Below are 23,553 nucleotides of genomic sequence, written 5' to 3'. Positions count from 1 at the left end.
AAATTATATCTGAGAACTTCCCTAATCTGGGGAAGGAAACAGGCATCAAAGTCCAAAGGGACAGAGAACTCCCTTTAAAATCAACAAAAACACAACATAGCATAGTGAAACTTGCAAAATACAAAGATAAAGAGAGAATTCTGAAAGCAGTGAGGGTCAAAAGGTCCTTAACCAAAAGGGTAGACATGTAAGGTTAGCAGCAGACCTGTCCACTGAAACCTGACTGGCCAGAAGGGAGTGGCAGGAAATATTCAATGTGCTGAATAGGAAAAATATGCAGCCAAGAATCCTTTATCCAGCGAGGCTGGTATTCAGAATAGAAGGAGAGATAAAGACTTTCATAGACAAACACAAACTAAAGGAGTTTGTAACGTCTAAGCCAGCCCTGCAAGAAATTCTAAGGGGGACTCTCAGAGTGGAAAGCAGCAAAGACTACAAGGACCAATAACATCATCAGAAACACAAAATCTTCAGATAACACAATGGCACTAACTTCATATCTTTCAATAATCACTCTGAATGTAAATGGACTAAATGTTCCAATCAAAAGACATAGGGTATCAGAATAGATAAAAATATAAATCCATCAAAATGCTGCTTACAAAAAACTCATTTTAGACCTGAGGACACCTGCAGATTGAAAATGAAGGGACAGAGAACCATCTATCATGCTAATGGTTGCCAAAGAAAGCCAGAGTAGCCATACTTACATTAGACAAACTAGACTTTAAATTAAAAGCTGTAACAAGAGATGACGAAGGGCATTATATCATAATTAAGAGGTCTATCCATCAAGAAGAGCTTAACAATTGCAAATATTTATGCCCTCAACTTGGAAGCACCCACATATATAAATCAATTAGTCGCAAACATAAGTAAACTTAAGGATAATAATACCATTATTGTAGGAGACTTTAATATCCCACTTACAACAATGGACAGATCATCTAAGCAGAAAATCAACAAGGAAACAACATCTCTCAAAGACAAACTGGAATAGATGGACTTAACAGATACATTCAGAACATTTCATACAGAATATACATTCTTCTCAAATACACATGGGACATTCTCCAGAATAAATCACATATTGGGTCACAAATCAGCCCTTAATAGCTACAAAAAGATTGAGATCATACCACACATATTTTTAGATCACAACACTATGAAACTTGAAATCAACCACAAGAAAAAATTTGGAAAGCCCTCAAATACATGGAGGTTAAAGAATATCCTACTAAAGAATGAATGAGTTAACCAGGAAATTAAAGAAGAAATTAATGGAAGCAAATGAAAATAAAAAGACAAAAGTCCAGACCCTTTGGGATGCAGCAAATGTGATCCTAAGAGGAAAATACATTGCAATTCAGACCTATCTTAAGAAAGTAAGAAAGGTTCCAAATACACAATCTAACTTTATACCTAAAGAAGCTAGAAAATGAGCAGCAAATAAGCCAGTAGAAGAAGGGAAATAATAAAGATTAAAGCAGAAATAAATGATATAGAATCCAAAAACTAACAAACAAACCAATAGAATAGACCAATGAATCTAAGAGCTGGTTTTTTGAAAGAATAAACAAAATTGATAAACCCCGGGCCACACTTCTCAAAAAGAAAAAAGGGAGGACCAAAATAGATAAAATCATAAATGAAAGAGGAGAGATCACAACAATTACCATACAAATACAAACAATTACAAGAGAATACTATGAAAAATTATATGCCAACAAACTGGACAATCTGGAAAAAATGGACAAATTCCTAGACACTCACACACTACTAAAACTTAAACAGAAAGAAAGAAAATTTGAGGGGTGCCTGGGTGACTCAGTGAGTTGGGCATCCGACTTCAGCTCAGGTCATGATCTTGCAGTTCATGGGTCCGAGCCCCACGTCGGGCTCTGTGCTGACAACTCCAAGCCTGGAGCCTGCTTCAAATTCTGTGTCTTCTTCTCTCTCTGCCCCTCCCCCACTCATGCTGTGTCTCTCTTTCTCTCTCAAAAATAAAACAAACATTAAAAAAAAAAAGAAAGAAGAAAATTTAAACAAGCCCATAACCAGCAAATAAATTGAATCAGTTATCAAAAAATCTCCCCACGAGTAAGAGTCCTGGGCCAGATAGCTTCCCAGGGGAATTCTACCAGACATTTAAAGATGAGTTAAATACCTATTTTCCTCAAACCTTTCCAAAAAAATAGAAATGGAAGGAAAACTTCCAAACTCATTCTCTGAAGCCAGCATTACCTTGATTCCAAAACCAGACAAAGACCCCATTAAAAAGGAGAATTATAGGCTAAGATCCCTGATGAACATGGATGCAAAACTTCTCAACAAGATACTAGCAAATCGAATTCAACAGTATATGAAAAGAATTATTCACCATTATCAAGTGGGATTTACTACTGGGCTGTGGGGCTGGTTCAACATTTGCAAATCAATAAACATGATACACCACATTAACAAAAGAAAGGATAAGAACCATAAGATCCTGTCAATAGATGCAGAAAAAACATCTGACAAAATACAACATCCTTTCTTGATAAAAATCCTCAAGAAAGTAGGAATACAAGGAACATACCTCAAGATCATATAGGCCATATACGAAAGACCCACTGCTAATATCATCCTCAGCAGGGAAAAACTGAGACCTTTTCCCCTATGGTCAGGAACATGACAGGGATGTCCACTCTCACCACTGTTATTCAACATAGTGTTGGAAGTCCTAGCCTTAGTAATCAGACAACAAAAAGAAGTAAAAGGCCTCTAAATTGGCAAGGAAGATGTCAAACTTTCATTCTTCGGAGATGACACGATACTCTACATGGAACATCTGAAAGACTCCACAAAAAAACTGCCAGAGTTTATATATGAATCCAGCAAAGTTGCAGGATATAAAATCAATATACAGAAATCAGTTGCATTTCTATACAACAATAATGGAGCAGAAGAGATATCAAGGAATCAATCCCATTTACAATTGCACCAAAACTCATAAGAAACCTAGGAAAAAACCCAGGTAAAAAGAGGTAAAAGATCTGTATGCTGAAAACTATAGAAAGCTTATGAAAGAAGCTGAAGAAGACACAAAGATATGGAAAAAAATTCCATGCTCATGAATTGGAAGACTATTGTTAAAATGTTGACACTACCTACAGCAATCTACACATTCAATGCAATCCCTATCAAAATAACACCAGCATTCTTCACAGAGCTAGAAAAACAATCCTAACATTTGTATGGAACCAGAAAAGACCCTGAATAGCCAAAGTCATGTTGAAAAAGAAAACCAAACCTGGAGGCATAATTCCAGACTTTAAGCTGTATTACAAAGCTGAAATCATCAAGACAGTATGGTATTGGCACAAAAACAGACACATAAATCAATGGAACACAATACAGAACCCAGAAATGGAACACAATACAGGACCCACAAAGATATGGCCAACTAGTCTTTGACAAAGCAGGAAAGAGTATCCAATGGAAAAAAGACAGTCTCTTCAGCAAATGGTGCTGGGAGAACTGGACAGCGACATGCAGAAGAGTGAAACTGGACCACTTTCTTACACCATACAAAAAACAATTCAAAATGCATGAAAGACCTAAATGTGAGATAGGAAACTATCAAAATCCTACAGGAGAAAACAGGCAGCAACCTCTTTGACCTAGGCTGCAGCAACTTCTTGACATGTCTCCAGCAGCGAGGGAAACAAAAGCAAAAATGAGTTATTGGGACCTCATAAAGATAAAAAGCCTCTGTACAGCAAAGGAAACAATCAACAAAACTAAAAGGCACCGACAGAAGGGAAGATATTTGCAAATGACATCTTGAATAAAGGATTAGTATCTGAAATCTATAAAGAACTTACCAACCTCAACACCCAAAAAAAAAAAAAAAAAAAAAAAAAAAAAAATACTCCAGCGAAGAAATGGGCAGAAGACATGAATAGGCACTTTTCCAAAGAAGATATCCAAATGGCTAACAGACACAGGAAAAGATATACAACATCACTCATCATCAGGGAAATACAAATCAAAACCACAAAGAGATACCACCTTACACCAGTCAGTGTGACTAAAATTAACAACTCAGGACACAACAGATGTTGGTGAGGATGTGGAGAAAAGGGAAACTCTAGCACTGTTGGTGGGAATGCAAACCTGTGCAGCCACTCTGGAAAACAGTATGGAGTTTCCTCAAAAAATTAAAAATAGAACTACCCTATGATCCATCAATTGCACTACAAGATATTTATCCAAAGGATACAAAAATGCTGATTTGAAGGAGCACATGTGCCCCAATGTTTACAGCAGCACTATCAATAGCCAAACTATGGAAACAGCCCAAATGTCCATTGACTGATGAATAGGGGAAGATGATGTGGTACCTATATACAATGGAATACTACTCGGCCATGAAAAAGAATGAGATCTTTCCATTTGCAACAACATGGATGGAACTAGATTATATTTTGCTAAGCGAAATAAGTCAGTCAGGGAAAGACAGATAACATATGATTCACTCCTATGTGAAATTTGAGAAACACAACAGATGAACATAGGGGAAGGGAAGAAAAAATAAGATAGAAACAGAGAGGGAGGCAAACCATAAGAGACTCCTGAATACAGAGAACAAACTGAGGGTGGCTGGAGGGGAGGTGGGTGGGAGGATGGGTTGAATGGGTGATGGGCATTAAGGAGGGCATTGTGGGGATGGGCAGTGAGTGTCATATGTAAGAGATGAATTACTGGGCCCTGCTCCTGAAGACAAGACTACACTGTATGTTAACTAATTGAATTTTAAAAAAAGGAGGGGGCACCTGGGCAGCTCAGTGAGTTGAGCATTCGACTTTGGCTCAGGTCTGATCTCACCCTTTGTGAGTTTGAGCCCTGCATTGGGCTCTGTGCTGACAGCATAGAGCCAGGAACCCACTTCAGATTCTGTGTCCTCCTATCTTTCTGACCCTTCCCCTTTCACGCTCTGTGTCTCTTTTTCTCAAAAAATAAATAAACATTAAAAATTTTTTTAAAAAAATTCGGACTCCCTAATCCTTTTCTCAGATTCAGGGATTTAACCTCTTCTCTGCCATTTAAGAAGTAAGCGGTGGAGTGGTTGGGGAACCAGTTCTTGGAGTCTTACCTCAAACAGAATTAATTGTTTCCTGGATTAATCCCCAACACACTAGGAAGGAAGCCTCACTTTTCCAGTCCCTTCTCCATTTCCTTTCTCTCTTATAAGGACTCATGCACCTGACATTCTTTGCCAGGTTTCCTATATTCTTCCCCATTGGTCCTGTCATGACATCCTATGCAATGCTCAGAAATCTAAAAAGTAAGAGTCCTCTTGGGTTGATGGAGACAACCATACTGGTTCCTATGCAAAATGTGGCTGGGGGAACTAGAATTCTGACCTAAGTCACTGGTACTAGATTAGAAACAAAAGGAGTCAGACAGCAATAAACTCTCCCAGTTCTTTTATTTTGTGTAAATTTCATGACCACAAAGCCTATACTGACATTCTTTCTCTCTTTTAAACAGAGATTAAGGATGCAGTTAAGAGTTCATTCTATTAACACTGATGCCATGGAAATTTCTTTTTAAAAATGAGGTATTTGGTTTACTGTCCCAAACAGTAAATGTTTGGACAAACTGCAGAAATGATCTAGCAAGTAATAAAATGAAAGTGAATACATTCAAACATAAAACAGAAATAGCATCTGGCAATAGTTGCTGTGACACCCTGAGAATCTTTACTGTAGTCAAAATAAACTTATGCACCTTAAAACTGTAAAAGCAAAAACCAGCGTGATTTTTCCTAAGGGCTTACGCTTCTACTCAGAAAAGACAGTGAGAATGAGGAGGTGGTGAATATGAAAAGAGATAAAGATCATTGCCCCCTTTTCCACTCTAATCAAAATTACTTATTAATGGACCTCCATTTCCTTTTTTTTTCCCCCAAATTATCTTAGGAAAACATTTAGAATTACAGCAATAACACCATTTACAAGTGAATTTATGTGGAATTGTTGTCAAAGTTGAAAATACCACAAAAGATCTTGAGAAAACATTGAGTATTTCACATAAAAAACTGAACAATCAAATTAGCCAGGCCCAAAATGATGATGAAAACGTGAAAGATTAATTTCGGCCATGTCAGACGGTCTTCTTGGTGGAGGGAAATTATATAGGTGAGAGATGGGTATATGAATACAAAGGCCAGGCCGCATGCTGCTCCTGAATACCTGTGAAATAAAAACTTTTTGGATTAATATTAATCTTGCATTTTGTTTTTGCTGATTTACAATTAAGGTAAATATAGTACCATTTAAACCCTCTTTAGTCTAATAAGGCAACAAAATTATTTTTGATTCAAGTGTTGTAGACATAATGCATGTCAGTTGAAAACATTTTACTTGCTAAGCTAATATAAAATATTATTTCCTGTTCATCTTTATAGCATCTGCTTGACAGAGTTTTTTATGCATCTCTCCAATCTCCATAGTTCTTCTATGTCTCCATGTTTGTGGCTGCTTCCTCAGAAACATCTGGAGACAGGCTTCCTATCTTTGATCTTTTATAAACTAATTATGCATTCTGAGTCTTTGAAGGACTGCTAGCATCTGCTTGAGAAGGAGAACAGATGAGTATCTCTGTGGTGTTCAGCATAATTATCAAAGATAGTAACAAAAATACCTCAACAAAAGACTGTCAGATCCGCACTTTCTTCTTCTTTACCCTATCCTTAGCTTAACAGAAACTTGAAAATCCATTATATTCAATAAGCATCAGGCCAATGCTCTCTCCTGATTCTTGCTACTTTCTTAGGTAAGGGTCTTCAAAAAAGTGACTCAGCCCTGCTTTCTATAGTCAAGGAAGAGAAATCAGCCCAGTATTCCATGAGAATTTGAGGTCACAACTTCACTCCCCATCTGTTCAACCCATCACAACATTTTTAGAGAAAATATATTAAGTAAAGAGCCATATGGGATCTAAGCTCCCATCTCAACTCTTACTCTCTGACTGCAACTCACAGTGAAACACGTTCTTGATAGAAATGGATTTAAAAACTTAGAACACAGCCTTAACATACTAGAGATCTTCAGGTACTCCAAGAAGTTATAGATTTTATATAAAAATTTTTTTATCTTGTATAAAGAGAAAAAGGTATAAAAGAAAAAGAGAAGGGGAAAGATGCCCAAGAGATAACAGGGCTTCTAGAATCAGGAAGAAGCAGTGATGGAAGATAATGAGCACTTTGACAGCAGAGAACTACATTTGAATGTTACCAGTTTTAAATACAATAATTTCATATAATTAAATTAACAACAACAATGACAATATCAACAGGAAAACCATAAAAATAAAGGCCAATATATGAAGGGACAGAGTTTCCTTATAGGCTGTACCTTATGATTCCTCCTATGTTTGGGTAGAAACAGGCCATGATTACTCCAGCTCCCACAATAATTAGATTAAGAATCAGCACGTGGAAAATGCTAGAAGTTGAGGAGTTTGGAAGAAAAGATAAAAATAAAAACAGGCAAATTATAACCATTAATATGAGAATAAAATTCATTACTAATATTTTTAAAATGAAAATGTCTTAAACTTGACAATAAAATTGCAGCAAAAATTGAAGGCAATGATAGTACTCAATGATAGTGACGGGACAGTGACCTTGGTCCTTTTGTGTAAATATATGAATAGGCTAAGATTTGCCAGAACAAACTAGTGTGTATCAGAGTTCACACCCTTTGGTCTATAATTGCATTTGGAATTTCTTAATAAACAAAAATATGAAAAAAGCCATTAACTTCAAGATATTTGTGGCAAAACCAGAAGTATCCTAGATATACAGCAAGGTAATAATTTAACTGATGGGATATATTAAAAAGTATTCAAAATAACTTATCATTGTTACCTAGATGGTAAAAAGTCATCTAGACAACTTGGAAAAAACCTAGCTAGATTTTTACTACAGAAAATCTGAAAACATTTGAAAAGATATCAGAAGGAAATATACTAAAAAGGCAGTAATAATTGTGTTATGATTTGGGATTTGGAGTAATTTTGCCCCTTTTCCGTATTTAACAAACTTTCTATGTGTTTTTCTGTAAAGTATTTATTTACTTTAAGGGAAAAGGCAAAATGGGCAGGTTTTCATCCTTCAGGTTCAGTCACTTAAAGATATTCAGTGAATAGAAAATAATGAATAGAAAAATAATGTAGGGGTGCCTGGATGGCCCAGTTGGTTAAGCATCCAACTCTTGATTTTGGCTCAGGTGATGATCTCACAGTTCTTGAGTTCAAGCCCCACATCAGGTTTGTGCTAACAGCGTGGAGCCTGCTTGGGATTCTCTCTCTCCCTTTTTCTCTGTCCCTCCCATGCATGTGCTCTTTCTCACTCTCTCTCAAAATAAATAAAGAAAGAAAGAAAAAGAAAAAGAAAAAGAATGGACATAAAATTTGATGCTCAAGAAATAACTCCATTTCCCAAAAAGTTGATTCTTAAAAGCCAAATTTATACCTTAAAGCAACCTTGTGAGCCCAGGTTATCAGAAGGTAATTAAAACCCAATAAAGATTATAGAGAATAAGGAAAAATATTTATACAAATAAGCAGTTAGTCCTACATCCTCATGAATTACAAAGATATTCAGGCTTCCAGATCTTATTATTTATCTAGAAACTCCAACTTTAAAAATTGCTCCAGAGCTTTGAGACAATGGCTCTTTTGTTATTTCTGTGTTATAAAAGGAAACAACGTTGTGTATTTTCCAAAGAAGTGGTTCTGAGTGTAACCACAAACCCCAGGGAAGTTCCCAATACCTTTTCAGGAAGTCACTGAGGTAAAAATTAATTTCAAATCATAAAAGGCATTACTTGCTTTGCAAAAGCAATTGTCGGTAAAACTGCTGGTCCCTTAGCATGGATAGACAGTTGCACCATTTTGTATTCTATACTGTATGCTTTATTGCAAAACACTCTCAAGCAAATCCTTCATAAAAAAGTAAAAGTTATTAGTTTTATTAACTTTCATGTTTTCGACACACACCTTTTTGCTATTCTGTGTGATTAAACAGGAAGTACATAATACAGCTTATCTGCTGCACGGTGAGGTATATTGGTTGTCTTGAGGAAAAGTACTTGTGCAACTGAGCTGGAGAGCAACCTAGCCGTTTTTTCCAAGGAATGCTATTTTTATTTGAAAGGCAGACAAACTGTGGTTCTTCAGACTCGGATATTAGACAGACATTTTCTTTTTCTTTTTTTTAATTTTTTTTTTTTGACGTTTATTTATTTTTGAGACAGAGAGAGACAGAGCATGAATGGGGGAGGGTCAGAGAGAGAGGGAGACACAGAATCAGAAACAGGCTCCAGGCTCTGAGCGGTCAGCACAGAGCCTGACGCAGGGCTCGAACTCACGGACTGCGAGATCATGACCTGAGCCGAAGTCGGCCGCTTAACCGACTGAGCCACCCAGGCGCCCCGACAGACATTTTCTTAAAAACGAAAGCTTATGATCTTGTCACTTCAAGGAAAACATGTGTATGTGTTGTCAATGATAAAATTTGAGCTTTCAAGTAAAAATTAGAATTTTGGACAGCTTGTACTTGCCACCCTCAGTTTGACAGTTTTTCAATATTTAAAGAGGTTTATAATGAAATTGGTGGCAATATTACGAAAGTGGGTTTTGATATTATAAGGAAGTGTGTCAACATTTGGAAGATCTGCAGAAATCAGTGAAATGATATTTTCCAGGTGACTAAACATGATGTTACAAAAACATCACGGGTAAAGGATCCAAAGTGTAAGACAGACCAATGGGTTTTAATATAACTGAATTTCTGATTTGACTAACTTATAGGAAACTACCACTTGTTAAAATTTGGCAAAGTATCAAAGAAGAATATCCACAATAGTCTGAAAAGGCTATTAAAAGACTGCTTTTCCAACAACATGTCTATGTGAGGCTAGATTTTCTTCATAGATTTTAATGAAAACAACATATTTTAACAGACTGAATGCAGAAGGTAGGAGAATCCAATTATCTTCTAGCAAATCAGAGTTTTGAAAATGTGGGGTGTCTTGCTGGCTTAGTTGGAAGAGCATGTGACTCTTGGTCTCAGGCTTGTGAATTCAAGCCGCATGTGGGGTGTAGAAATTACTTAAATAAATAAAACTTTAAAAAGTTTGGAAAATGTAAAATAAAAGTTTTTTGGGAAACAATTATTTTTCATAAATATGTTATTTTAAAACAAGTAATAGTTTTATATTATTGCTTTTTAAAAATATTTTATTTAATGCTTATTTACTTTTGGGGGGTGTAGAGGTAGAGAGAGGGAGACACAGAATCTGAAGCAGGCTCCAGGATCTGAGCTGTCAGCACAGAGCCCGACATGGGGCTCAAATTCACGGAGTATGAGATCATAACCTGAGCCGAAGCTGGATGCTCAACCGACTGAATCACCCAGGCACCCTACTAATGTTTTTTGAATAAATTCATTAATATTTAAAAATTTTTCAGTTTTAATTTTTCATATGTTAAATATTGATAGATATAACTCACAAAAGGTAAATAAAGTTCCTGGGGGTTCTCAATAAACTTTAAGAGTATAAAGGAGGTACTGAGCTCAAAAAAGTATGCTCTGAATCATGCAGTCTGTAGAGGACTTGTAACTGCAGGATAAATGGTAGTGTGTTCCTGGTGGTAGAGAAAGAAATGCAATGTGAACATGAAAGGGAAATTTCAGACTATTTCCAAGAAGAAAAAACATTCTAATAGCCACCATTATGTAAAATAATGGCAGAAAACAGGAATAATTCATTTACCTAGAATTTTTTTCATCTATGTCTTCATTGTATTTATTTTATTCTGGTGAATGTAAATACAACACAGGGTATAAACACAATAGGAGTCTTGTATGTACTGAAATCCAACCTTCAAGATGAGCAATGTTAGAACTGTAGCTGTTGCTACTATCAATGCTAGAGACCTGGTACCTCTGGACTTTTGCTTTCATAGATTTTTTATTTTTAAACAAACATATTTATATTAATTATTTAGTTAATGAGGGAAAATACTGCATTAGTTCACTTTGGAGAAGAACTGATGAAGACTTGTTTTAGCTGGTTACTGTAAATGTAATTACAAAATTTTTTGTATGAAAGTTTTCTTCATTTAAGACTATTTATTTCAAGTAAAATAGGTTAGGACTAGGTACTTTTTAAGAGGATGAATCTATACAAAAACTTAATGTTAGCAGGACTTAACCAGGAATCCAGCATGAAGTTCTAGGGAAACACTGAAGCAGTTTATGAAAATTTCTCTTGGATGAGGGTGATTAGCTTTGAACAGATTTTCAAAAGGACTCAAAACTGCTCTATCACCAATAAGAGACTGAAAACTATAGCAGTAGTTACAGGAACAAATAGGAATTTAAACTTGTTATTTATCTCACCTTCAATTCTAAACAATTATGATTTATGTAAAAATGCATGAATGTTAGGGGCACCTGGTGGCTCAGTCGTTTGAGCATCCGACTTTAGCTCAGGTCACGATCTCACGGTTCATGCATGAGTTTGAGCCCTGTGTCGGGTTCTGTGCTAACATCTCAGGGCCTGGAGGCTGCTTCGTATTCTGTGTCTCCCTCTCTCTCTGCCCCTCCCTGGCTCATGCTCCATCTCTCTCTCTCTGTCTCAAGAATAAACATTAAAAAAAATTTTTTAATGCATGAATGTTAATAAATATATGAGTAAATATTAATAATCAATAACTAAAATAAAAGAGTTGCTTCTCATTAGCCATACATTGCCAATACAGGTACTATATACTATTAACTTCCTGGCAATGTGTAAATAAATTGGCAGCTAAAACGTAAGATAAACATAACTGATATCAGAGCTAATATAACTAAACTAGAGGGGATTATCTTTATTTATTTATTAAAAAATTTTTTTTTGATGTTTATTTATTTTTGAGAGAGAGAGACAGAGTGTGAGTGGGGGAAGGGCAGAGAGAGAGAGAGGGAGACACAGAATCAGAAGCAGGCTCCAGGCTCCGAGCTGTCAGCACAGAGCCTGATGTGGGGCTCGAACTCACGAACCTTGAGATCATGACCTGAGCTGAAGTCAGATGCTTAACTGACTGAGCCAGCCACCCAGGCGCCCCGAGGGGATTATCTTTAAATCAATCTGGACAAGGAAGTAGCTTCTAATTTTAAAGCTCTGCAGGGAAAAGAACACCAGTGACCTATCTTTAGTAACCATTTTCATTAGGCAAATTTTTATAGCAAAAGGATCAGTCACATTTTAAACTGACCTGTTTGCACAGTCATTTGTTGCTTGGCACATCTTGCTGGCCAAGAGAAGAGGAGCCCTTACCTAGGATAAATGTCACCGAAGACATGGCCCAATAGCTGAACCCGAGCCAAATAGCCTAGGAGTGGGTATACAGTCATCATCTGGAACAGCAGGAATATCCTTGCAATGAAGGACAGGATGTCACTGCTAGGGAAGTTGTCTAAAAAATTCTAATCCAAGAAAGATAATGAAGTAATGTTAAAAATCAATTCAGTATATACAAATTTATATAATGGAATGTCTGTTTTTTTTGGAACATATGTGCAACTCAAATTGTGGTTTGCTCATCCACAAACTGTTTACATTAACTATTATTCTTCGATGAACCAAGTACAGAAATTGAAATAAGTGTTTAGAAACTTTGATACAAATTTGACATTGCCGCATTTTTATTCAGTTTTACAAAAGTATCAGTCTTCAATTGATTTGACATTAAAACAAATGACAAAGAAACCTTCCCCTTCGCTCTGGATCACCTTGTATCATTACTATTTGCAGGCTATAACTAAAAGAAGGATTTATTTTTATTTCCTGTCATGATTTTATCCATTTTAGTTTGGCATCTAAAAAAAAGTTAATCAGAATTTTTTTTTTTTAATTTTCAAATAAGAATACCATAGCTATTCCTATTCCCAAGGGAGTGACCTTTATATGGGATTGTTCACATTGGGGGAATTTTCAGCAAGCATCTTCCTGCCAAAGAACTTCTGGAATCAAGGAAATCAAGAGAAGAACATTTCAAGCTATCATAACAGTAATAACTCAAACTTATTTCTCTTATAAAGATGAGAACATTATTAATGTTATTATGCTGAAATAACTCTTATAATTCATCCATAATAAATCACACTGTATATTCCACAACACTCTTATTGGAGGAATTTCTTATTGGAGGAATTGGAGACTAGAAAAAAGCCATCTGTAAAATGCTATTTTTGTGAGAAATCTGTCAGTCAGTCACATTAAACTAGAAACTATACTATTCCTAAATTTATGATAGGCCAAATCAAATAAAGTATTACTTATAGCAACTTTTTTGTAATTTTTTCCTTTTATTCATTCTGTCTTTCCCTCTCTTTTTAATGGTTAAATAGTCTTTCTTTGTTTTACTGGCTGCCATGCAGTACAAAATGAGTGTTAGACCTATTATTGGGGACTGATGAGCAAAGACATCAGATTATCCAGGACATTTCCAGATCTGGGCTTTGCAAAATAAGGAGATTGAATGTATTCTCAGTGGAGGTTTTATAAATTCATGAATAGCACTAGTAACAGTTTTCCAAACAATAATAATAGTATGCACACAATAGGAATCATCTATTTGAGTGCCAAAAGAGGCCAGCATACAGTATGCTTTCTCAAGAATCTCTTTAAAAATCTATGGTGTATGTATTACACTGCTTCATGGGATAGAAAACTGAAGTTCGGAAAGGATAGGGAAGGTGCCTAAATTCTCACATGTACAGTAAATAGTAGAGATGGTATTCAAACCCAGGTCTGTCTGGTATTGTATCTTGCTACTGTCTCACCCTGCCTGCTTTGCAGATATGAATGTATAAACAATCACAAAGAGAGGGTACCTAGTGCCTTACCTGCTCTATGCAATCTTTGGTTAATGGTGGTGAAGGAAATGAAGCAAAAACCAGGACTCCAATATAGAGGTAGGTTAATGTCACCAGCATATAAGCAATGGACAAGTCTCTCACCTATAAAAAGAGAACAAAATTCCCATGATACTGAATAAATTTGCAGTTAAGTCTGCCTGAATAGACTAAATAAGAAAACTGACAAATAAATACAAGATTTATCTTTTTGCTATGTGTGTTTGTGTGTATGTGCCTTCCAGGTATCCAATCTGTTCACAGAAACTAAATAAAACAAAATTCACATACTTTACAATTAACCTGACTTTTTTTTTTTTTTTACTATTTTGGAGTATGCAGATTAAGCTACAAGTTGGCAGATTTAGTAAATTAACATAAGTGGTGACTCAACAGAACATTATGACTAATTTCTAAGGTAATTTATTTACCTAATTATAAAAACATTTCACTAAAAACAATAAAGCTAAGGGATAATAAGAAAGCAAAATAAGCCATCTTCAGTATGACCGACAGAATTAAAATTCCTTCTTTTAGTAAAATGACTGTGTTAAACCATCAAAGCATGCCTAGGCTGAAAGAAACTGGTACACATTAAAAAATATATTTAATAAAGAAGAAATGCTAGTTAAAGAGCAGACAGTAAGCAGGTATCAAAGACAAGCTTAATAAACCTAAACAGTAAACAAAAGGAAATCAAAAGGCAGCTGTTCAAACAGCTGCACAATGTTATTATTGGAAGCAGTAAACAAATGCAGCATATTAAATCAAGTGGGTTGCTTTCTTCCACTGCTGCTCCTACCCTCCTGACCTCCTACCCCCATATGAAGTAAAAAGCTCCAAGATATTTAACGCAGCCAGCTGTCAGATCCAAACAGAACAGATCCCACAGCTCACGAATCTGGTCTCCATCACCACTAAAGTTACAGCCAAACAATTCAGCACAACTAAATTATGGCAAGAAGCCTATTCATTTTTCATTTTAAACACAAATTGCTTTGAAAGCTAAGAAAACAGATAAGAAAAAAATTATATACAATTTTACTTTAGTTTGATAACACTATAAGAAAAGTGAACATTTGGCATTAAGGAACATTACTGATCTTTTGGACGACTCTTTCCTTAAATGGGTTGAGCAATAGTAGAAACTTATAAACTTGAATGTTGATAAATTCACTTAAAAGCAAGTAACAAACTATGAGAAATCCTAATGTTAGGTCTAAGTAGACAATCAACTTGAAAACAAACCAGGATTCTCTACCCTGAACTACATGGTGGACAGGCCTAAGAAGCTACAGGAGCTTAGACTATGCAGGATGATTCTAGCATTCTCAAAAAGCTTCTAACTGTTTAGGGTTGCGGAAGGAGTGGCTTACCAAAACTCCAGGGGGCTTTCAGAGTCTTTCCTCTTTAAAGTTCACGAAGCCTAGGGCCCATTTCAGGCTAGCCTTCAGTCACTCCTAAGATTGTCTCATGGTCTTGTATAAGATGAACAGAAATGAATCTGGCAACTCTAACTCTCATAGCAAAGGGTAGTAGTCTCCTGTTATGATGTTTAAAAGTCCTTCTACCACTGGGGCACCCAAAAGGCTCAGTCAGTTAAGTGATTGACTCCTGGTTTTAGTTTAGGTCACAATCTCGTGGTTCATGAGTTTGAGCACCACATCGGGCTCTGTGCTGACAGCATGGAGCCTGCTTGGGATCTTCTCTCTCCCTCTCTGCTCCTCCTGCATGTTTGCGTGCTCTCTCTCTAAATAAATAAGTAAACTTAAAAGAAAAAAAAGTCCTACTTTCAACCTACTCAACACCAGTCAAAAACAGAGGTAGTCTTATAAAATGCAAAATCTCGGGAGGCCAAGATGGCTGTGTCAGAGACAGCTATACAGTCTTCAGCCTATATAATAGCACCTAATTGCCACATTATTTTGGCCAGGCTTTCTAAAAAGATGTGTACCTTAGTAGACTCTGGGGACAGTCTGATGAAGATGAAAAGTCTAAGATGCAAGAGCTTCCTAAACAGATAGTTTTTCCTTCTGCTTTCCTGTTCTTTTTATTATTATTATTTTAATTTTCATTTTTAATGTTTATTTTTGAGAGATACAGAGATAGCATGAGTGGGGAAGGAGCAGAGAGAGAGGGGGACACAGAATCCAAACTAGGCTCCAGGTTCTGAGCTATCAGCACATGGTCCAGTGCAAGGTTTGGACCCACCAACTGTGAAATCATGACCTAAGCTGAAGTCAGACTCTTAACTGACGGAGCCACCCAGGTGCCCCCTGCTTTCCTGTTCTTATAGCACTGAATACATATCTGAAATGCAGCACCTTTTAGAGTGTATTGCAGTTGTCATTAGTTTTTATTATAAAAGTAATATATGTTCACAATAGGAAAGATCTTAAGTGGAAACAAAATGTCCCTCAACACCCAAAAAGTAGCCAAGGTTAATGGTTCTTGTATTATGTTGTTATGTTAATTTTTCTATGTATAAGTTGTTCCATATTACTAGATTATGAGATCCCTGAGGACAAGGACTGTGTCTTTTTCGTCTTTATATCCTCAATGCCCAGGACAATACAAGGCACACAGGTAGAACCTACTAAATGTACAGAAAAAATAATAACTAAGCTGGTTATAGTTATTAGGCAGTTATTACATTGGCTAGGTGTTACACTATGCACTAAGCCCTTTATATGTATTATCTCATTAAATGTAAGTATGATACATTTCTTCATTTTATAGATGAGTAAACTAGTGCAGCAAGGTTACAAAACTTGTTCATGGTTACAAAGAAAGTAGCTGGTGAAGTCAGCATTCAAATCAAAGATGTTATGGCTCCAAATTGCATGCCCTTACTACTGCAATGGAGAAATGATCAGTCTTGAATGCATTTGTGTTGTAGTTAGTAAATAATACAGAGAACAAAGATAAAGAGGTAACAAGTTATGAGTAACAAAGGACACAACTGAACACACAGAGATGCAAGAGAAATATTAAAATCAGAAAAGTCCATTTTATAGTAGTTGAAATGTACATTCAATAGAACTAGGTCAAGAGTTGCATATCTGTTTTCATCTGAAACTACTCTAAAGAACAGAAAAGATGTTTTAATATGAAAGCAGCTGAGGTTTAGCACGATCCTGGGAAACATGCCACCTATGAATACCATGCACACATGTGGGTTTTGTTATTCTTTGGCTTGAATACAAGCCATCACTGTACTTGGCCTGGAGATATAGCCTCTTAAAAGCCCATTTATTGGAAAAGGGTAGAAAAAAGCTATCTGTTAGGCAAGTCTCAAAGTAAAAAATAGGTTTAAAAAGAGGTACAAATGACAGTACGAATCCTACACATTAATTAGGTAACCTACTCTGCCTCATGAATGAGCAATGGCTGGCAGGGCAATGGTAGGGAACTAATTAATGATGGGAAGAACGCCACCTCAGAATGAGGACCAGCTTTACAAGGAGGCACAAGTGGTGCTGGAAGCACATTCTGCTTCTCAAATTATGGTTTATAATTTGTTCCACATACTGTTCATAGTGAAAATACTATCCAGTGGAGCATTTACTAACAAAAATGACAGAAACTGACCACACAGACCTACCCCAGACGTTTACATCAAAACTTCTGATGACGTAGTGTTAAGTAAACTACACAGATTAATATGAAGAAGCAAAAAGTAAATAACAAATTAAGATAGAAACCATCTCAAATTATTTTTAAAGAACTAGCAGGGTGTGAAACTAAATAAAGACAGGCAAAACAAACAAACAAAAAGCACTGTGTACGTTCTAATTCAAACATCATAAGGAAATACCAAGAGATTAGTCCACAAATCCAGGATCATTTTCCGGATGGTTACAGAGACGACATATTGTGATGAAAAAGAGTGAGTTGAGGGGTGCCTATGTGGCTCAGTCTGTTAAGCGTCTGACTCTTGATTTCTGCTCAGGTCATGGATCTCATGGTTCACGGGGTTGAGCCCTGAGTTGGGCTCTGCGTGGACAGTGTGGAGCCTGCTTGGGATTCTCTCTCTCTCTCCCTCTCTGCCCATCTCCCACTCTTGCTCCCTCAAAATAAATATACTTAAAAAAAAAAAAAAGAAAGAAAAAGAATGAGTTGGATGATCTTCAACTCTACAACTTTTTTGGTTTTCTTTTGGTAAGGAATGTCTTACTAAAGAATAGAAATTATATCCCATTTAGCACACATAAAAAAAAATTATGTTTAGTGAAAAAAAAAACCATGAAATTAAATCAAACTTAACAAACCTGAAAAATCTGATCATTACACCTGTTTAGGAGCCTCATTGCTCTCCTTCACAAATGTCTTTGCATCCAAGTCCGACTGTAGTTTATACAGAACAAAATGAGGCCCTTTTATTCTTTTGCCTTCTTCTCTTTCTTTTATTAAAAAATTTTTTTTAATGTTTATTATTTGAGAGAGAGAGAGAGACAGAGCATGAGCGGGGGAGGGGACAGAGACAGAGAGGGAGATACAGAATCTGAAATAGGCTCCAGGCTCTGAGCTGTCAGCATAGAGCCCTACACAGGTCTCAAACTTGGGAATGGTTAGATCATCACCTGAGCCGAAGTCAGATGCTCAACCAACCAAGCCACCCAAGCGTCCCCTTCTTCTCTACTTTCAACCCTTTGTTTACTGAGCTCTGAATGACTAACATAATATTAATATTAACAAGTCAGAGTCCCTGACAAGCTTCACATTTTCTGGCTTAAATCTCAAGAAAATAAATCATAATATTAACAGGACTTCTATGAGTTAAATTCCTTACTGAAACCCACTGAAAAGTATAGTCATTAAATAAACCAAATGACCAATTTTTTCTCAGAACATAGTACCCATTTAGCTTAGCTTATGCAAGTATATAAGCTAATTTCAGTATAATCAAAAGGAGAGTATATATATTTACATGTATTTAAAGTGTTTAGAATTTTGTTGGCACCAAGTGCTTCACAAATGTTTATCGTTAGTAGTTACTAACATTTTAAGAAGTTAACATGAAGTCTGATTTTTTGAAAGCTAGACCACATTTCATACCATAGTTTCAATTAAGACAGTAAGAAACCATCGACCATTTAAACTTTTAAGCTTTTACTTTTTAAAATATTTCCTACAAAGGATAAAACTTGAGTCAAATATTATCAGCTGAACCTCACATACTAGTTCTACAAAGTGCTAGTCCCAAAACTCAGCAGAAACAAGAACTCATTTTATGGTATTTACATAAAAAAACAGATTTTTGAGGTCCACTGAGTGTTCCACTAGGAAAGGCAGAAACTCTTCTATAATCCTTGGGAAACCATGAACTGAGTCTATCTCTCTGAGCAGTGCTGAGTTTCTCCCACTGGGGAATGCTCACCTCTAGATACACTGGTGTGCATTTCCAGAAAAGCAATTCTACATAAGAGTTTTAGGAAATGCAAAGCTAAGTATAGGCTGTCCTGTCTTTTCACAGTAGGATGAGACTAAATCTGCCTGGACACCTTTTTGAGGAAGATGTGGTGGCAGCTGCAGCACAGCTGAGGTCCACCTGCTCCTGTCTTACCGCTGTTCGCTCTCACCCAGGAACAAGTAGTCCGAAAGTTGTGCACTGCAGCCATGGCTTACAGACACTGGAAAGACTCCCAAAAAACCTGAGGTGGGAATTAATCGAATATGAATTACCCTAATCAGCCACAATGTATATTCCCTGGGGAAGCTTCATGCTGACTCGATCTGAGGCACAAAGGAAAAGAATATCAAAGAACCAGTTTAGAGGCCTACCAGGACTCTGAGAGTCACTACAAGAAAAACTCCTTGGGCAGAAGGTACTAAGATTCCTAAGATTTTCCAAAGTCGTTTCCAGACGAGGATCCATAAGCCACTCACTGACTTGCACAGTCCTTCAGAGATTATTTAGCCCTTCAGATACTATTAAATATCAAGTGGTCAAAGTCACTATTATAGATACTGACACCAATGATTTCAATAAATTATCAGTTGTTGGGGCGCCTGAGTGGCTTAGTCATTAAGCATCTGACAGTGGCTCAGGTCATGATCTCAAGTCCCACATTAGGTGAGGTCAAGCCCTGCTTTGGGTGAGCCCCGCTTCTCTCTCTCCCTCTCCATACCGCCCCCCCCCCCCCCCCATTGTGGGATTCTCTCTCTCTCCTTCTCTCTGCCTCTTGCTCACTTGCCCTCTCACTCTCTCTCTCAAAAATAAAAATAAAACATAAAAAATAAAGAAATAAATTATCAGATGTTAAAAAAAAAATGTGCACTGCGATCACAATAATATATGAGAAAAATTATGATTGTTCCATGATCTTTAACAACTTTTGTCAAAACATTAAAAACTCCATTGGTTACAAATTTAAAAGGAAATGAAAAAGATAGTAAAAGTACTATTTATTTAATATACTATTTTAAAACCTCAGAAACAATGAGAATTAAAGTGTTTTATTTATTTGTAAAAACTTACCAAGGACAGTTTGAACTGTTTCCTCCTTCTCATAGTATAATTACAATCTACAACAACCATCTTTTCCACACCTTAGTGAATTGTCATATTCCTTCCTTCTAAGGTTGCATTGCTTTCCACCATTTCATCTTTTGTGCTTTCAAAGTTGTGAAGTATCTCAGAATTCTTTCAGTGTGAAGTTTTCTGCTGGTGTCACTTCCTCGGGAACAACTTCGTTCTTCTCATCACAACCATTTCCTTCATTCACATTGAGAGGTTCATCTTCCCCAAGTTCCTGTGACTGCCCATCTGGAGGGTCTCAAATGGCAGCAGTGTCTACCTTTCCACAAGCAGATGTTTCCTTTATGACTCCATCTATGTTTCATTCAAATTGTATTTCCAGTATTATCACTTTGTGTTCATTATTGCACTTTCACCTTTTTTGGCCAATTCCCTCTCTCAATTTTCCATTTTTGTAAAATATTATCTGGATTTACGACCAGGTTACAAGGGGGCAACTCAACCATCCGCTTGGCAGTCTGTGTGTAAAGTGAATTAGAGATGTGTGGTGACCAATCTCTGACAGACTCTGAAAGAAGTGATGTGAATGGTAATGAATCATGACATATGCCTGTTATTTCAGTAGTGATTTGTGAACTGAAAGGCAGGTAGCTACTAGTTTATGTAAGTATTCATAGTTCAAATCCTGTGGTAATTGGAATTTGAACCATGTTGTTAGGGGGACTGAGGTAATTTAACTAAACCAAAGTAACTATAAGTCATGCATATAGGAAGTGTGTAAAGTGAGGTCTGTTTATAACTTAACTCATGATTTTAAGACTTTTCTAGTAAGACAAAATAATTTAGAGTACAATAAAAATGTACATGCATGCTTAAAATTAAACATGAGAATTTGTCAAAGTTGTGTTCTTCACCTACAGATTCCCAGGTATACAAGGTATTCTCTGTCATTAGGAGACTTTAGTGGTAAAGTTTGAGAAGCACAGCCTTATGGATAGAATGATCCAATACATGAGAATTCTACACCTCACCAAGTGGGTTTCTAGGGCACTTGGTCTAAGTTGGTGTGAGAAGAGTTGATTAGTATAGATACGTGACTTAGTGAGCACCAAGGAACATACTGTTAATGAGATATACAGATTTCCTGCAGAGTTGAAGCAGATATTTTACACATATATTTATAAACTTCCTAAAACTTGGAGTAGGTAGCTTTGTTCAAGTGGCAATTAGTCTGGGAACTTGTGAAGAAGAAGGAAGGGATTTAAAAGTAGAGAACTTTAAAAATATATATTCAATTTCCCCTTATATCCTAAAGTTCCAAATACTTACTTAGGATAAATAAGATTATTTTTCCTATTCCCTTGGAAGATTTAAAACTGTTTATGACAAAAGTATAAGTATAATGAGACTAAACATTTTCAAGATAAAAACTAAATCTAATGTGAGAGGAAAGATAAAAACTCTAAAAGTAAGTTGTGTCTAAGAAAAGGTATACCAAATGATAATTCTTAAGTTTTCCAGAAGTCATGGCAAAAACAGAAACAAAAGTAGTTATATGATCCTTGTCAAATAATGAGTTCATTAGGAGAAACTTTTCCTAGTCTTGAACACAAAGAAATAATTCTCTACAGCCCGTGCATGAAAGATGGTAAGCAATTTAATAAAGAATATCCCAATTATGGTTCTTATTAAACAATGAAGCAACATTCTACACATGACTTTCTTGTATTACTATGAACCCTTGGTGAAAAGCCAGTTTTAAAATTAAAATCTGGTTCAGTGATGAGAGAATAGATAAAGAACGAATTGACATGGTTCGATTATATATTTTTTCTGGGGATCTACCCTATTAACATTATAGGAAGAATTAATATGTTCTCATTACAAAACAAGTTTTAAAGTACTGGAAAGACTCTGCATGGGAAAATACTTTCCCCTGTTAGCTGAGAGATCCACGGTATGTAATGTCAGGAGAAAAAGAAGGAGGGGCACAGAAACAAAAAATTTCTAGCTCCTACTGTACACCACAGCATGTTAAATACTTTTCCTATTTTATAATGTTTAATTGTGATTAAAACCCTGAGAGGCAGGTATCACATAATACTATTTTTACATATCAAAACAAATTGAAGGTCACCAAATTAGAAAGTTTGGAAAATCTAGATTTACTCAATCCCATTTACAGGCAATATGCCAGATGTGTTACCAGTTAATAGTAAACATGAAAATGGGAGACCCTGACTTATATTTTTGCTCTAATTTGAGAACTAACTTCCTTCTACTTAGATTTTTGCTTCAAAATGACTCTGCCAAACATTACTTGAAGCCTTCTCAGAATTCCCAGGCACAGTGAACTCTTCTTCCTTTTTATTTCAGTAACAATTATATAGGCCTCTAATAGAGCTTCACCATGGTTTTCATTTACGTGGTTAGAAGCCATCAAACTGAGTTCAGAATCTGCAGACAAGGCCACAAGTAACTCCTTAACTTCTGCTTACTTTGGGTTCAGTTCGCTCTTCTTCACTATCTTAAGGTAGAGGTTAGGTTATTGATTTGAGATCTTTCTTCTTGTTTAATGTAGATATTTATAGCTACAAATTTCCCTTTAAGCACTGCTTTGGCTGCATCCCATTAGTTTTGCTATGTTGTACCTTCATTTTCAGTAATCTCAAAGTACTTTCCAATTTTCCTTGTGATTTCTTCTTTGACTCATTGCTTACTTAGGAAGCTGTTATTTAATTTCCTCCATGTATTTAGTCAATTTTCGAAATTTCTTTCTGTTAGTGATTTTTAAATTCACTTCAATGTGGTCAAAGAACTTACTTGGTATGATTTCAATCCTTTTAAATTTATTGAGATTTATTCAATTTCCTAGCATATAGTCTATGTTGTATGTTCCATGAACATTTGAAACGAATGTGCATTGAGTTGTTGCTTGAGAGAAGACCTTTAAAAATGCTAATTACATCAAGTAGGTTAATACTGTTGGCTTTTTATATCCTTATTTATTTTCTATTTTATCAATTATTAAGGGAGGGGTAATGAAATCTCCAATTATAATTGCGGATTTGTCTACTTCTTTCTGTTTTGACAGTTGCTCCATTTATTTGGA

At 36.1% G+C, this 23,553-nt stretch overlaps 1 protein-coding gene across 7 annotated transcripts in view; it reads right to left on the bottom strand.

Annotated features, from left to right (window-relative positions):
* Nucleotides 1-5,456: 5,456 nt before the first annotated feature.
* The window catches only part of SLC38A9 (solute carrier family 38 member 9), an 84,156-nt gene continuing 66,059 nt past the window's right edge, over nt 5,457-23,553 (bottom strand). For 6 of the 7 annotated variants that reach the window (XM_053907357.1, XM_019414264.2, XM_019414259.2 and 3 more), the window contains 4 exons: nt 13,952-14,065; nt 12,381-12,529; nt 7,404-7,493; nt 5,457-6,239 (listed from right to left, as the gene is read on the bottom strand). In XM_053907357.1, coding sequence (XP_053763332.1) covers nt 6,074-6,239; nt 7,404-7,493; nt 12,381-12,529; nt 13,952-14,065 — 519 coding nt within the window. In that variant the 3' untranslated portion in view covers nt 5,457-6,073. Of the gene's footprint in view, nt 6,240-7,403; nt 7,494-12,318; nt 12,530-13,951; nt 14,066-23,553 lie in introns of those variants that run through there. The other variant, XR_002071309.2, reaches the window with a different exon arrangement.

Source organism: Panthera pardus, unplaced genomic scaffold (assembly GCF_024362965.1).
Source record: "Panthera pardus isolate Hobbes unplaced genomic scaffold, ASM2436296v1 HiC_scaffold_2, whole genome shotgun sequence".
NCBI classification, from domain to species: Eukaryota; Metazoa; Chordata; class Mammalia; order Carnivora; family Felidae; genus Panthera; species Panthera pardus.
This window is presented reverse-complemented; position numbering and strand designations above follow the sequence as displayed.